Consider the following 15414-nt stretch of genomic DNA (forward strand, 5'->3'; position numbering starts at 1 on the left):
CTTGTGTTTTTGGTGCACTGTTGCACAGACTGTCCCCCTCAGCTTCATTCTGAAAGAATTTGACAACCTCATTTGAGTCTGTGTTGGCAAAGGCGCCACACTCGGTGAGCTATTGGATAGACCTGTTATTTTTGGCTCGTTCATCACACCAGGTGCTCTCGCCTCTGATCCCTACATTGGAAAGCAAAGTCTGAAAATGACATCAGGTTCCTGCTGCTGTGCTCCCCATCAATATTTAAAGCTTTAGCTCATTTCAGAGTTGATTTCTCCCTGACTGGGGAACTCTTGGCCTCTGCCAGTCTGAGGGGAAAGCACAGGTCCTAGAAAGAAAGGCTGTATTGATCTATTAACAGTGGAAGGAAAAGAAGCCAAGAGCTTAGTTCAAACACCTCTCCCATGCTGTTCCCCACATAGTGAAGCCCATGTAAACACAACCTGTCCGTCCCACCTGCTACTTGACCTATATTAGCTCTTGAAAATGTGTGTGTGTGTGTGTCTTTTTCCCTGGCTCAGTCAGTGAAGCTCTAACTGAAGTACCCTTTTCTCAATCTTTTTCTGTTTTGAAGGTGTGAGGCGACCTCCAGAGCTGGAGAAGACCAATCACAGTGTCCACTACACTCTCCTGATCGCTTGTGTTTTGGTGGCCTTTGTACTCGGCGCCTTCCTCTCTGGCTTTCTGGTCTCCTGCTATTGTAACCACACGGGCCACAAGACCAAGAAGTTGTCGAAAGATCCTGAGGCCCCAATCCCGCACGCCCTATCCCTCCGCAGCCTTGCCAAGCTCAACGGCCTCCTGGACAGCCAAAGTAAAGATGACAAGCTGGAGGTGTCATCTCCGAAGATCTACAATTCTTTCTTTGCCAACAGCAAGGAGCATCACCCGCCAAGGAGAAACGGCCATCACGCAATGACAATGGGTGACCTGGTTCATCCCCACCATCACCACCTTCACCATTCCTCAGAGCTCTCCGGTCTGCCGACACCAGACTCGACCCCAGAATTGCCCATCAAGAGCATGAAAGCTTTCAAGAACCAGTGGGAGAAGAACCAGAATTGCAACAATGCCAAAGAACCAAAGTCCCACAACATCGGCTCCAGGCCAAGCTCTGCCCTGCTTCACCAGCAGGTCTTCCCCTACTCCCATGGCTTGGCCAATGGGCAGCCACTAGTTGGTGGTCACCTCCATCCGGAGGAGCGCAAAATCCACAATGTTGAACGTGTGCTATCTCAGCAGCCTTACCCTGGTTATTCGCAGAAGGTGATGGAGGTAACCTCACTGGATGAGCTCCTGAAGCACATCCATGAGGCAAGCAGCAGCAAGAACTCCCAGTTAATGAGCCCATCGGGTTTGATGGCCAGCGGTGGCGGAGGCCAGCTAGCCTTCGCCAACCGCATCCAACCTCAGATCCCTGAGACAGAATCGGCCCCCTACTACAGCTCGTCCACTTTACCCCGAGACAGCCTCACCCGACGCATGGATGTTCCTCCTGACATCCCCCCACACCACCAGTCCACCCTGGAGAGGAGGCACTCCTCCCAGAGGCACTCACTGATTGCTGCAGCCACCAAGATGCCCAGTGGAGGTGGAGGAGGAGGGGGAGGAGGTGGAGGAGCAGGAGGGATGATCCCTCGCCAGCACAGCTTCAGCCAGCGAAACGGTGGACCCCACCAGCCACCTCCCCTACTGGCACGGATGAACTCGACGGGCAGCGCCTGCGAGGTTCACTACCCTCTCATCCCCAGTGGGTACCTGACACGCCAGCACAGCTACAACGGAGAGCAGGAGATCCCACACAGGGGCGCCATCGTCCGCCGGGCCTCCTCTCTCAAACCTGACGTCCCTCCGAAGCCCCTGTTCATACCTGCCACGTCCCCGGTCAACCAACAGGGGAAGTTCAACTACTGAGGAGGTACACTCCTGGACTAGAGAGGGAGTCTCCCTCATGGTGTCTTCTTAAAGGACCTTCCCTTTGAAGAAATGCAGTGGGTTCGAGGTTTGCAGACCTTCCCGAGAAAACACAAGCGATCGTGTGACAGCCAGTGTCACTGTGGACGAAAAAGCCTCAACCAAACTTGTTTTTTCCCCTTCTTTTTGTCCAGCGAATATCTTTGTACCATATTGGTATTGCTCAGCTACTTGCTTATTATAGAACCGCTGACTTGGGTGACGTGACGCCACCTCCTTATATTAGGCTGCCAATGTCCTCAGTGTGGATTTACAATGCAACTTAGTTTTTGGACGCATTGATGTTGCAAAAACTTAACACATCAGTCATCTTGAACACTTAAAAGCCGGAGGTTCCTGCGATGCTTAGATTCAGGCTTTTGCTTAACCTTTTCTGATGTGGTGTTGGTAACGAGTCCCCGCCCGCCCCACCCTCGAATGTGTTTATATTATGCATGTGTGTGTATATATATGTGTGTTTATATCCGCACCGTATATGTATACATATACATATGCAGTATATGTAACCTGTGGTGAAAAGTCAGCAAATTCCCCCGAAAGTAGTTATGTCTTTGCCTTATTATACTCTTTCATCTTTGGGCATATCAAACGACCCCCCCCCCCTCCCGCCCCCTAAGGAATACAGCATCTTAGGGACACCAAATCATGCACTCAACACAACTCATTGTCAGCTGGCTAAAAACGATGAACCAAATTTGTTTGTGTTGACAAGAGAAAGGAAATTCTTCAACAAAGCAGCTATACTCGTCTTTTCTCTCTTTTCTTTTCCCGTCCCAGCAGATGTCAGGTCAGACGTGACGTAATCGGGTCCATTTAAGTTCCTCGAGAATGTTTCTATAAGATTGGTGCTTCACAAATCTAGTGGGTCTAACATCCTCTGAAATGGAAATAAACAGTACTGTATACTCTGAAATATTTTTGGACCCAAAGAGGACACGACAAACATGCCACGCCATCCGGCATCAGGAGAATGAACATAAAACATAGAATGGACTGCAGTTATTATAATTATTAACTTTGTGGCTATTGGTTGTAAATAAAGGAATAATTACTAGCCAAATTTTAACTGTATGTGTAAATGTGTGCCTTATTTAATAATAGTGTGTGACATGGGGGTAGGGGTTAATGCAAGGGGCTCAGATGGCTACTATGCTACAGTATATTGTAGGTGTTTCATTTTCTATGGTCGTCAGTATGTGTCATACAGTATCTATTGTATATTTGAAGAGTTTCATTCCAGAATGAGATACTTGTCATTTAAAAAGTTGTCACCTGTTCTGATAAACTGGTAACTGTGAATATGATTGTCACATCATATTTTATGTTATATCTTGAGTGTATTGAGCCTTTTTTTTTTTTTTTTTTACTAAGGAGTATTTTAGAAATTATCTTTTTTTTTTTCAAGATTTTTAAGATTGTGTTTTGGAATGAAACCCTTCATTTCGCTTTGTTGTTTTTGTCTTCTTTTCTTTCTTTTTTTTTAGCATCCCAGAAGTGTGAGCCTGCAGATTTGTTACGGGGGTGTTGGGTAAAGCACGTACTCAGAGCCTGAGACTGCAGACATTCAGGTTCGACTGCCTCCGTATTTTGTCACTTTCCACTGGGTATCAGTTTCCCTAAAGGTGCCATTGTAAACCTTTGTTTTTCTTTTAGCAGTAGCATTAGCATTTCTTTGGGTTTCTAAAGGAGCAGTTCACAGTTCCTCTTAAGTTCTCACCTACAGACCCGTAGCCATTGTAGAAGTCACGTTTAACTGACGGATAAAGCAAACGTGGCGTTTTGCTCCAGTTCTGAATGTTAGGAAATATTTCTTAGTTCTTATTTAGAGAAACTAGTAGAGAAAAATAATGTGTTACACAATATTGTTTCGGTTTTGTATAAAAATAGAGAAAGAGAATAAATGCAAGAAGAGGCACGAAGCTGGACTTCTACAATGGCTGCTGCTATGATTTTTCACTTACCTGTGTCACCAGGTGTCAACTTCAACAATACAGGAAGCAAATAAACAGGAGTGGAGATAATGAAATCTCTGTTTAGCAAATATGTTGAAACATGGAGAAGTGCAATGAACTCTGATCCGACAAGCTGAGATTGTCTCATGGATTGATACTTAGGAAGCGATCGTGGAACAGGTTCCCAGGTGGCCACGCTGCCGAACAGGTCCGAGAAAGGTGATGCCGGTCGGCTCTGCCTCAGAATTGTCACGCCTTCAAGACTCTCCGCTGTTGCACTTTTCAGCAGAGTCAGTCTGGGCACGGTTGACTGGAACCGTGATCAATTCTGTGAAAACAGCACTACACTATTTACTGTATCTGAAAGTGGTGTTTATTGATTGGAATTTCCCAGAGCTCATTTGACCCAATGTAAAGTTTAACGTTCATACTCCAGCTCCAGTAAATGAAGGAAAATATGGCTGACCGCAGAGTTTGTTGAATGGAGAAAAAAAGTTGATTTGGATATTAACAGGCAGCGGAGCATTAAATAGCCTTTCAAACAACAAATATAAAACATCCAACTTGATTTAAGGTCACACCCGTAATGTAAGAGGAATTGTGTCAGCTACCGTGTTTGAAGAGAGTGTGTGTGTTTGTTTTGTTTTTAATCTGCCGGTGACAGATTGTATGGGAGAGGGAGCGGTCCTGCCTCTAAAAAGCTCTATCAGTATTTGATATGGTGTAAATACATTCTATCTGGGCGGGGTCTCATTGATTCAGTATTACGTTTTGGGGTTTTTTCTGTTTGATTTTCAGGCTACGCCTCTTGAATTACTATGGATTTGGTCTCACGGAATACCATTGTATGTCTCTTATACTAGGAATAAAATGAAAATATGATGCAAGCGTCTCACTGGTGAGTGTGTCAAAATGATCCATGTAAAATTATTGGGTGATGCATGAGGGATGAGCACAAACACACAAACAGCTGTATGATGGACTGCAGTTCAATGCACTGGATGGTGTGTGAGAGTTACACTGGATTGCATTACCTCCACACGGACACTGTCTTCTGTCCCACTTGTTTGTCTGTCAGCATGTGTCAAAAACATGTCAATACATTGGTGTAAAGTTCAGCAAACAGCCAAGTACGAAGGGATTTATTCTTTGGTTCAGATACAGTTTTGAAAAAGTTTTGTAAAAGAAACTGTTTAACATTTTTGGTAATGCGTTGCTTTTCTGTCTCATGGAAAGTCGCGTAAAAAGATCAGAATCAATTAAATCTGTGCATTTAGTACAAAGAGATCCAAGAGGGAGAAAAAAAACACACCCTTTGTAACTGCAGTCTTCAACAGGTGCCAATATGTTCATTGTTTTAATACACAGGAGGCAGCAATGAGCCCATCACGGCTTGGCACAGCAGCACGAGACAACACGCTCCAAACGTACTTGGACAACAGAAAAAGGTGAGATTTGTGCTCTATTGGATGCACTTTAACAAACTGTTTCTCTTTTAGAGGCTTTAAGCCAGTTTAGCAAATGGTTTATTGGTTTTGGTTTAAGTTCCTCCAATAAAGATCAGTCCAAAGTCACAACAGGACAGTCTGCCGTAAGTAACCATCACTGGCTCACCCACTGCATGGGAGCCAGTCCTGTTCTGATCCAAGAGGGCAAACAGTTCCTGTTCCTTTAAAATTATTATTATTATTTTATTTTTTATTTATTTAATTTGTGCATAAAACCTTTGTGGAAATATCAGATAAATAGAAAGCAGCCAACATGTCTCCAAAAAGTTCATAGCACTTAGGATAGGGTAGGATAAAGTAGCAAATGTTGGCAAGATATTATAATTTTATTTTTTTTTTAAAGACCCTGACCTCATCTTACCTGCTTCTTCTGCTCTATTCATGTCATTTAAAACACTTTATTTTTACAGGTCCATAAACTTAGTTAAGTTTCTTGAAGTCAAAACTAATTTTATTTTCTCTAATTATAGTTCAAACAGAAACAGCATTTACTTGGTACAGTTCAAATAAAATAATTACTATTAATTGCCAAATTAGAGCAGTCTTTGAGTCTTTTAGTTTAGAATAAAATTACCAATAAAAAACTAATGATGAATAAATATTTGCTCGGGTTTAAAAGAACTCTGTCTCTGTTTTTCTATAATTAGTTCCAAATGACACCTCTTTCTAGGAAATAATTAGGTAGTTATTAGGAGTGTAGTGAGTAATAGTGAGCCTGTATAATAAAACATGACCAAAATCTGTATTTACAGGCTTCAGCAGCCTCAGCGAACGTACAGGCTCTGAGAGCTTTTCACTGCTGCACAGATGTTTCTTTTATCTTGTTCATATTCAACCTGCTGCAAGTTGTTCAGTACAGATGCATAATCCAGTAATTACCTTGCACATAATGTTCCAGCAGCACAGCACAGTACATGGTATATGATGATGCCGCCGTGTGAACATTATGTCGTACGTGAATTTAAAATTCCTTCTTTGCGTCATGTTCCTCACTTTAGATCAGATGATGTGGAGCACCTCGCTGCATAAACCATTCATATTAACGAACAAATCTGAATTTTGTTCAAACTGCTGTAACTTAATGTTTTAAGATCTGTTGTTCATTACAGCACCATCCATGTGGAGGAGAGTAAGTTGACACATACTTCTTCAATGCATGAGCTGGTTGGATAAATACCTAATTAGCTGCCGTGGCTTTGTACATTATGAAGGGCCTCTTGGTAACTGCAGCCTTTTCTCTCTGCTGAAATTCTTTCATTTTCAAAAGGAAGAGAAACGGTGGGAATAAAAATTCCAAAATCACACACATCCGCACACAATCTTGCTGGAGACAGGCTGTGTGCTTGAGGTGTTACACTGCCTCATTACTCTATGAACATGTTATCAGAACCAGGGATTTAACCGGATAACACGTAGTTGAGGCAAAAGAGCCCTTGCAGGTGTTACTCACCAATTAAAAGACAGGTATTTGCTTCTTAGAAAGATGGAATCAAAAACGAGGGATCTGGTGAACTGGAAGATCCGGATTTCAGATGTCTCCATCACAGGAGAGTGGATGGTGTCTGTCTCACCAGCCTGAACAAACAAAGCTCTAGCCTGTTTACAGGAGTAAATCTGAATTCAGCTTCTGAGTCGCACTGACTAATAGACACCACACAGGCTATTGCATAAGAGATAATAAACAATCGCGGTGTGAACGCACCCCTACAGTGAGTAAACAGCCAGGAGGTTCAGGGTCGTGTTGGGAGATATTTCTGCAGGGTTTACGTCTGCTGACGGATGCTGTGCATCTGAGACCTTTTGGTTCGGTGTTAGTCATTCTACCCACCAGACCAATCTGGCTAAAACTGGGAGAAGACTTTAAAAAGGTCAGTTCACTCAAATTACAAACATTTTCTCACCAAATGTGGTGCGTAGCCATTGAGACAGTTTTTTTTTTGCCCAGGTTTTGAGAATATGGAGCCATTTCTTCATTAGAAAGTAATTCTAGTGAAACCTGCTGGCAGCATGTTTTATCTGGGGTTACAGGGACAGTGTGTCTGGGAAGTCGTGTTGAAAGATGTTATTTTTCAAACCTCTGAGAACTACTAGCAAATTTCCTTTAATCCCCCATTGTGTTACGGTGGGGGAGACATTTTAAATTTGAATTCAAGTACGTGCATTTGTCAGGAACACCTGTACACCTGCTTATTCATGCACTCATTCAATCAGCCAATCATGTGGCAGCAGTGCAGTGCATAAACTCTTGTAGATACAGGTCAGGAGCTGTGCTGTGCTGGAGCTGAGAATGAGGAAAGTGCTGCTTTCCTGGGATTTTCACTCTCTTAATTCAGAATGAAGCCCAAAAAAAAAAAAAAAAGCTTGTTCCAAAGTGGATTCATGAACAGTAAGTTCAGTGGCCTCCCCAGACACCACATCTGAGTCCAGTAGAAAACCCTGAGGATGTTTCCAACATCTTGTGGGATCCACATCACGAAGAACTGAGGCTGTTTTTAGAGCAAAGAGAGGTCCTACTCAGTGTCAGTATGCTGTTCCTAATAAAGTGCTTGCTGAGTGTTTTTTTTTTCCTGTGATTTCAGTGAATCAGCCCTTTAACTATGTTAAACTCATTTCAGGGAAACCAGCAGAGATTTACGTTGAAACACGGCCAGAAAAATACATGTTTTCAATCATCCTCATATTGTGTCTCTAGCTGAATTCTCCACAGGTTCCTCAAATGTGAGCGCAGAGGCTTCCAACAGCAACAAAACAGCCATCAGAGCAGCTATTTCAAGGAAATTTGTGAGCCGAGCTTTACTGTAATGTCCCTCAATTATATGATTTGTCCTCCTGTAAATGCGGGAGGTGTTCTTGGATCAACCTATTTTGCCGTTCAAACAAAATGATGTTTTCCTCTAAATATATACTGTACGCTGAAAGGACTCTGATGGGTGCCGAGATTGACCTTTCAGACGAAACAGTTCTCCTAATGAGGTGGTATCGATTAGTTTATGCAATTATCCTCCCCGCAGTCTATTAGATAATCACGTCTGTGTTTGTGTGTGTGTGTGTTCCCTGGCTGTGTGTCTCAGGGAGAAGAGGTGACTGAGAGATGAACGTGTTTGTTGCAGTTGCAGAGCTTGAACCCTGGTCGGATAATGGACAGCGATTAGCTCCAGCATAATTATTGGATTCCAACAGAACGATTCCAGTCGATGGCCCCGTACTCCCACAGAGGCCAGGTTTTCCTCAAGCCTGTTTGTATGTTTCCATTTCGGTGGCTGCTGATGATGAATGCGTGCTGATGGAAATAAGCCTCCTCTGAAGTCATTATTTGATTCTTGTCAATAAGCCTGATCGCAGCACAAGGAAATGTCATTTAATTGGTGTGTTTCCTCTGTAATGTGCCGTGCAGAACTGTAAATGTGTGTTCAGGTGAGATGTGAAGGGACAAAAGGTCAAATATGTATCGTACATAATCTTAATGTAGGAGCAAATTCCACATTTACTAATGGTAGTTTCTGTGTTCGACGTGTTCTGTAAATCAAGGTACTCGCTGTGAAATGATGCTCAGCTGTTGGAGTTTGCATCAATCACTGGTTCCTGTAGGACCTCGTCTTCTGTTATAGTACATTTTCAGCCACCAGGGGGTGCAAAAAAAAAAAATAGATGACACTAAATTTTTTTCTTATCACATTTTGAATCCCTGACAACAAATTCTGTCTCTGCAATGTAACTTTGAACAGCACCTTTATTAATGTTCCGTTTTTCGTTGTTTGTTTGTGAGTCAGATTTGTTGGCAAAAAAAAACAAAATACAGTTTAATGTATCTTGTCCTTGTAATGATTTCACATTCTCACTGTTACACAGTTAGCAAGTGGTGTGAAGTCGTGCAGCCAGTTGGTCAACAGCCAGTTGGCCAACCAACAGTTGGTCAAATTTTGAATAACATGTTGTTAATGTATGTTTTCATTTTTCACTGTGATCACTGTGACTATTCTCAGGATTTTCCCACATTGTCGAGTGAAACCTTGAAGTTTTAAAATCCTGTCTAGCCTGGAGCCATGTCCACCTCACTCATTCAACACTGTGCAACTTTCAAGTAAGTCTGATATTTTTACTTCTTTGTTTCTATGTTTTGTTTTGTCTTGTGAAAATTAATGTGGTCAAATTCCCCCCGAGATGTTCTCCTGCAAAATATTTTGATCTCTGATCCAATTATTGGCTTTGACCTTGTCTGCACTCTGGATGTCCAAAAAAGAAAAGGGAAGCAGGGTAAGAAAACACCACAGTGTGATTGACAGAGAAAAAACATTTTCCAATTACAGTACACGGTCCCCTACCTCCCTTAATCTGTCTGACCAGCGACTCTGTGGATTTTTTTTACCCCTTTAAATGGCTTTTTGTGTTGTCAGCCATTCCAGCGTGACCTCCCACACCTCCCCCACAACCTCCCAACCTTAAAAAAAAAAACATCTACAGTGGAATCATGGTATGCACCTCAAAATGACTTTCTGTTCCCCACGTCTGCACCCTGGCAGCCGCACGCTGACAGCTGGCATCACAATTCATTATGTCTCTGCTGGAAAAGGCTGCAAAGGGCCGGGGAGAAGCTCTCACCATATTTCACTATCGAAACCTGTCAGTGAAATAATCACAGGCACTGACAAGTTGCCAGTGAGTTATTTTTATTTTTATTTTTATTTTCCTTTGTTCTGTGAGACAGACAGATGTTTGGAAAACACTAATCCTGGTATCAGGACACGTGTACAGTTCCTTGTCCCTCACTTGAAGCCACTGTCCTGTATATTTCACTCTGGACCAAAATGTTGGACAGAGCCGAGTCTCTGATGACTATCAGCATTGTCCTTATCATCCAACATGTCATCTTTGATCAGGGGACAATTCCTGCGTTTTTTAATTTTATCTGTTAACCGAGGAGTTTTCAGTGGGCTACCTCAGTGCTCTGTGCGGGATCATATGCAAAGGCTGCATTTCTGCTCGCTCCCAAGACTCAGTTGAAAGGATCTGAGAAAGTGCCTCATTAAAGTGGGCATTAATTTGAGCTTGTTAAACACCCCGGCCTGACTTTCATCTCATTTTGTGACAGAATCATCTTGCTGAAGTTGACAGTAAAGGAAGTTTTCAGTTAGGTCGGCAGCTGGATCTTTCCCTGTCAGGATGGATTGTGAAAGCAGGGTGAAGGAGCCAGGCAGAACTTTTCTGAAGCCCCTTTTCTAATTAACTTTTTGAGGCTTTGAAGTACCGTACGTGAAGTGTGTGTCCACATCTGAGAAGAAGAGGAAGGGTATTAAAATGTCTACAGATCCCTGTGAGATGGATGTCATCATGGTGTCTTTTTCTGAGGTTGGATGTCCTGCGTAGTGGTTAAATACAGACACTGCATTTACTCAAGTAGAAAGTTTAGGTACTTTGTGCCACCCTGTAGCCACTCTGTAGCTTCAGAGGGAACTCAGTAATAATCAATAATAATCTGATAAAACATAATAGGGATGCTCTTTGCTTTTATTTTTGACTCCTTAAACCTGCATGAAATGTAATTATTTTTGAAGACAGCTGTTTTTTTTGAGGATCCTCAGTTTTAATGTTGTTTTAACATTGTGTTTGGCAGCTCATGTAAAGGGAAAATTCTCCTGCACTTTCCGAGCATATCCGTTATGGTTACTATGTAAGGCAGCAGACCTGCAAATGTCAAGCCTAAGTTTCCAATATCAATATCATCAAGCACCATTCAGAAAAATGGACTAAAATAATGTCCAGTCCAGCTCCCTCAGGCTCAGTCCACACGTCCAGAGGGTGGACATTTGTATTAAGACATACCCTTTTAAAAATAGGTCAGAAATTTATAGTATTGTTTTTTTTAAAGACAAGATAATTATCTTGTCTTTAAAATACATGAAATACCAGGACACTTTTATTAGCAACAATTCTCAAACAGCAAAACAGTAAATACTGCATTTGTTGAGCCTCTGGCTGATCCATATTTCCTGCTCTAGTGGATTTTTCTGCCATCGGACACTGATGTGAAAGAATAAACTACAGTCGTTCGTGGTAATGAAGGAATGTGTAGCAGTGAGGCTCGCTGATGTGTTTTTAATAGTTTTTGGATAACAATGGAGCTTTATGGCATAGAGAAATAAGATATATCAGACTTATATACTGTTCATAATATACAGAATATTACACATACAATATTTGTGAGAGGGATTCATTCATAGTTGGTTTTGGTCTCTTGATGCGATTTGTTGACAGAAAGAAAATATAGAGTATTTAACAGTTTCAAAGTTTTCATGTTTAAAATTCAGTCCCTGTCCTAAACTAAATCTCTTACTGCATCCTGTCCAGTATTTGCATCATAACTTGGTGCTGTCATGATACTGAAGTCTGTCCAAACAGGCCAGTTTCCAGTGTTTGAACTGAAAAGCATCCATTCAGCAGGTTTACTTCTTTCAATTAGAGAAGCTGCTGCTGTCAGAAAGAGGCAGGGTCGAGCACTGTGAGGACTTTGCCTTCAAATTCATCCAGTAAATACCCTGTTAATTAACTTGCAAAACTTTTTTTTTTTTTTACTCATGCCGTTTGGGACAAATACTGGTCAACAAGCACAGAACTTCAGATTAAGATTCCAAAGTTTCCAAAAATATCTCACACACAATGTGCGAAGCTAAATTTCATGAAAAAAATAAAAGATGTAGAAAACTACATGAAACCTACTGTTTGATGTATGAGCACAACTATAACGCCAATATGTCGCCTTAAATTAGACATATCAGGAAAACAGTGTTGTGTGGAGTGCTCTTTTGTGAGTAACCATAAATAAGAGAACCTGAGCGACAAAATTTTATTTCATTGAACCTGAAACCAAACTAAAAAATGAGTCGCCACATACAGTCTGATGCATGTGGCAAAAAATGCATCTGCCATGATCAACTGATGTCAGACTGCACGTTGAACCCTGACCAATCGTAGCTCGTTGGCTTTCACAAACTGACCTGCAAATGTGATCTGATGGAGGGAGGAGAGACAAATTTCTGACATCTGACGCAGTCAAAAATGGTGACATCTGCTTCGAAAGCTTCGAAAGGTTGAAGCTGCATCCATTAGTCTGCTTCGTCTTAATGCCAAGGTCTGAAGTGGCATTAAAGTTGTCTCCGACTGTGACACAGCACCTGGGAATGTCTTTTAGATCAGGCCATTATTGGGCTGATATCGGATCCCAGCATTAGTCTCTCATCTGTAACATTCTTAAGTGCAAATGGGCTAAGTAATCATATAATTAGGTGAAATTTGAACCATGAGGGATAGGAACAAGATGCGAACAACACAAATTGCTATCCATGATCTGCCAGTTTAGAAGGGCTCATTAAAGCTTGTACAAATACACAGACACTAAATTGAAGGACCAAATGTGCCGCAATTAAACAGTTTGATCCCTTTTAATTTTGCTCTGTCATCTCAGTAAGTGGAGGCTAAATAAGGATTTGCAAGCCTTGAAATGTATTTAAGAGGTCGTCCTAATATTTACATGGAAATACAACCAAAGAAAGCTGGTTAGTTTTCCCACAACCTCTTTATCAGATAAAAATAAAGTAGTAGAAGAAGTGGAGTTATTTTACACACCAAGAAAAGAGTCAGCAGCTCACTCTCTCCTGCAAAACCCCTCATAACGCTCTCTCCGCTCTGTCTCTGCTGTTTATTTTAACTGTAGGCCCACGTTGGCAGCTTGCCCGGAGGGTTTGGGGAGGACTTGTAGGCCGCAAACCGCAGCACATTTGGAGGCTTTTAAATGCCCCATAAACACTGGTGGAGAAACACACCGAGCTGCAGCACACACAGAGACAAGACGTCCGTCCACCTCCTCCCCTCGCCCCCAGCCCCCTACCGAGCCAAATACCGACTCCTTTTTCCCGAAAATGGCTTCAGTGAAAACTATTACATTTCTCAATCTGATACGCCTTTGCTGCCTTTTCATAGGCATTTCCATGAAAGAGCCTTTTATGCTGAGGCGAATGAGAGGAGAAATTACAGTTGTTATACGATGTCTGGGCTGCCAGGAACATCACAGGGCTCAGTCCTTCTTATGAAATCCTTCCTAACTGATTGAATGGAGCAGACCAAGCCAGAACGGATGAACAGTTAAAAAAAAACCTGGCTACTGTGGGGCAGGAGTTTCAGGAGGAGCTGATTAGGCCACTCTTCTTGTTAGTTTTCACACTGTCACTTGTTTTACTGAGTTATACCAGAGCTTTGCATTGATTCTGAGCTGACCTATGTCTTCGTGCAGCAGATTCTGCCCTCCATCCAGCAGTCAGCAGCTACCACTTCACAAACATTTGGTTCAACAGACCACCTCTCTTTCAGCACATTTTATAGAGGATCTTGAGGCCAGCTCAATAAGGAGCGGTCTGTGCTGTGTTTTTGTAGGCAGGCCGGGACCCTGATCCTTTTTTTCTGCTTTAGGGTTGAAATCTCCTGAACTAAAGTTCACCTATTATATGATTTTATCAGCTTTTTTCCCATCCCATAATAGTATTTTGTGTGTGTGTGTGTGTGTGTGTGTGTGTGTGTGTATGTGTGTGTGTGTGTGTGTGTGTGTGTGTGTGTGTGTGTGTGTGTGTGTGAACAGACCCTTGCAGTTTATGACAAAAGGCAGATGTGCACACTGACGGGAAACTGACATCTGACGTTATTGCTCAATAAAGCAGCAGGTGTTAGAGCATTTTTAGCCTCTGTAATGTGACAGGTAGTTTGTGTGCAGGTTGCAGTTATATGAGGGATTTAAATCATATGCTTCGGATTTGATTGGATTAAAGTGACTGAAATGTGGGTGTGGCTTTACCGACGTGGAGCTGCAGAGGACTGTCAGCCTCCACCCGCACCTTCCTCACTTAGTTCAGGAAGAAACAGATAAATTACACCTCAGCCACATGCTTTGGAAATGTAAAATAAGTTATTGCCGGCTAAAATCCAAACTCACTCCTCCGACCCGTAATATCGCTCTGCTTGCTTCAGCCTACCAGCTAACGGTCAAATGCAGTGTTCTGTAATGGTCACAGTTAGGTAGTCACCTCAGATTAGGTTTAATGGAATACATTCGGTTTGTGTCCCCAGGTGCAGGATGAGCCATTAAAAGTATTTCAATGTTTAACAGGAGGAGAGGAGAGAGGCACTTTCATTTTAAAAGGAAAGAAAGAAAAAAAACAATTTTCATAAATGATTTTTTTCAGCCGCACCAGAGGCACAAAGGAATGTCAGTCTGAAATATCCCAACAACTGTTTTTCACAAACCTTTCTTCAGACATTCATGGTTCCCAGATGATGAATACTAATGGGTTTGGAGATCCTCTGACTTTTCTTTGAGCTCAATTATCAGCTCAGATTTTAAATTTTTTGGTTTATGACCAAATACTAATGACATTCCCATCAGCCTCAGATGTACTTTGTGCGTCGAAAGATCCTACAAACTAAACTTGGCTTGCCTTTAGTGTTAACAAATGTTAGCATGCTAACATTAGCATTTAGTACTAGTACTGTACAGATTTTTGTTTTTGCATGCACTTGGTATGAACCACAAGATAACTGAAGAGTAAACACAGGGACAAAGGGTTAGAACTTTGAAAATCTCTTTTTTATTTCACTGTGTTTTTAATGGTTAATTCAAATCTCAGTGAAACAGTCTGATAAAGTATGAAAATGAACTTCAGTGAGCAATTAGGCCATACATCAGCACATTTTCACACAACATTTGAGGGATTGTTCACTGATGTTGCCAACACTGTCAGCCAGATCTGATAAAACCACACCCAAACAGTCCTGATGAAGCAGATTAGCTGTGTTTTTGAGCGTAAAAATATTTTGTTAGGAACTTAAACTTTGATTGTTTCACATTTAGTAATGCATTTTAAATGTTTTGGGCAAATAAAGATTTGGTTTTCAGAGGCTTTGAGAAAATAAATTGAAAAACACTGAGTTTTCATTCCTCGACAAT

At 41.9% G+C, this 15414-nt stretch overlaps 1 protein-coding gene across 5 annotated transcripts in view; it reads left to right on the top strand.

Annotated features, from left to right (window-relative positions):
* sema6e (sema domain, transmembrane domain (TM), and cytoplasmic domain, (semaphorin) 6E) overlaps window positions 1-4800 on the top strand; it is a 137776-nt gene extending 132976 nt beyond the window's left edge. For 4 of the 5 annotated variants that reach the window (XM_041043984.1, XM_041043986.1, XM_041043987.1 and 1 more), the window contains one exon: window positions 567-3324. In XM_041043984.1, coding sequence (XP_040899918.1) covers window positions 567-1906 — 1340 coding nt within the window. In that variant the 3' untranslated portion in view covers window positions 1907-3324. Of the gene's footprint in view, window positions 1-566; window positions 3325-3450 lie in introns of those variants that run through there. The other variant, XM_041043988.1, reaches the window with a different exon arrangement.
* Window positions 4801-15414: the final 10614 nt, after the last annotated feature.

The sequence above is a fragment of the Toxotes jaculatrix genome, chromosome 8, assembly GCF_017976425.1.
Source record: "Toxotes jaculatrix isolate fToxJac2 chromosome 8, fToxJac2.pri, whole genome shotgun sequence".
Taxonomy (NCBI): domain Eukaryota; kingdom Metazoa; phylum Chordata; class Actinopteri; family Toxotidae; genus Toxotes; species Toxotes jaculatrix.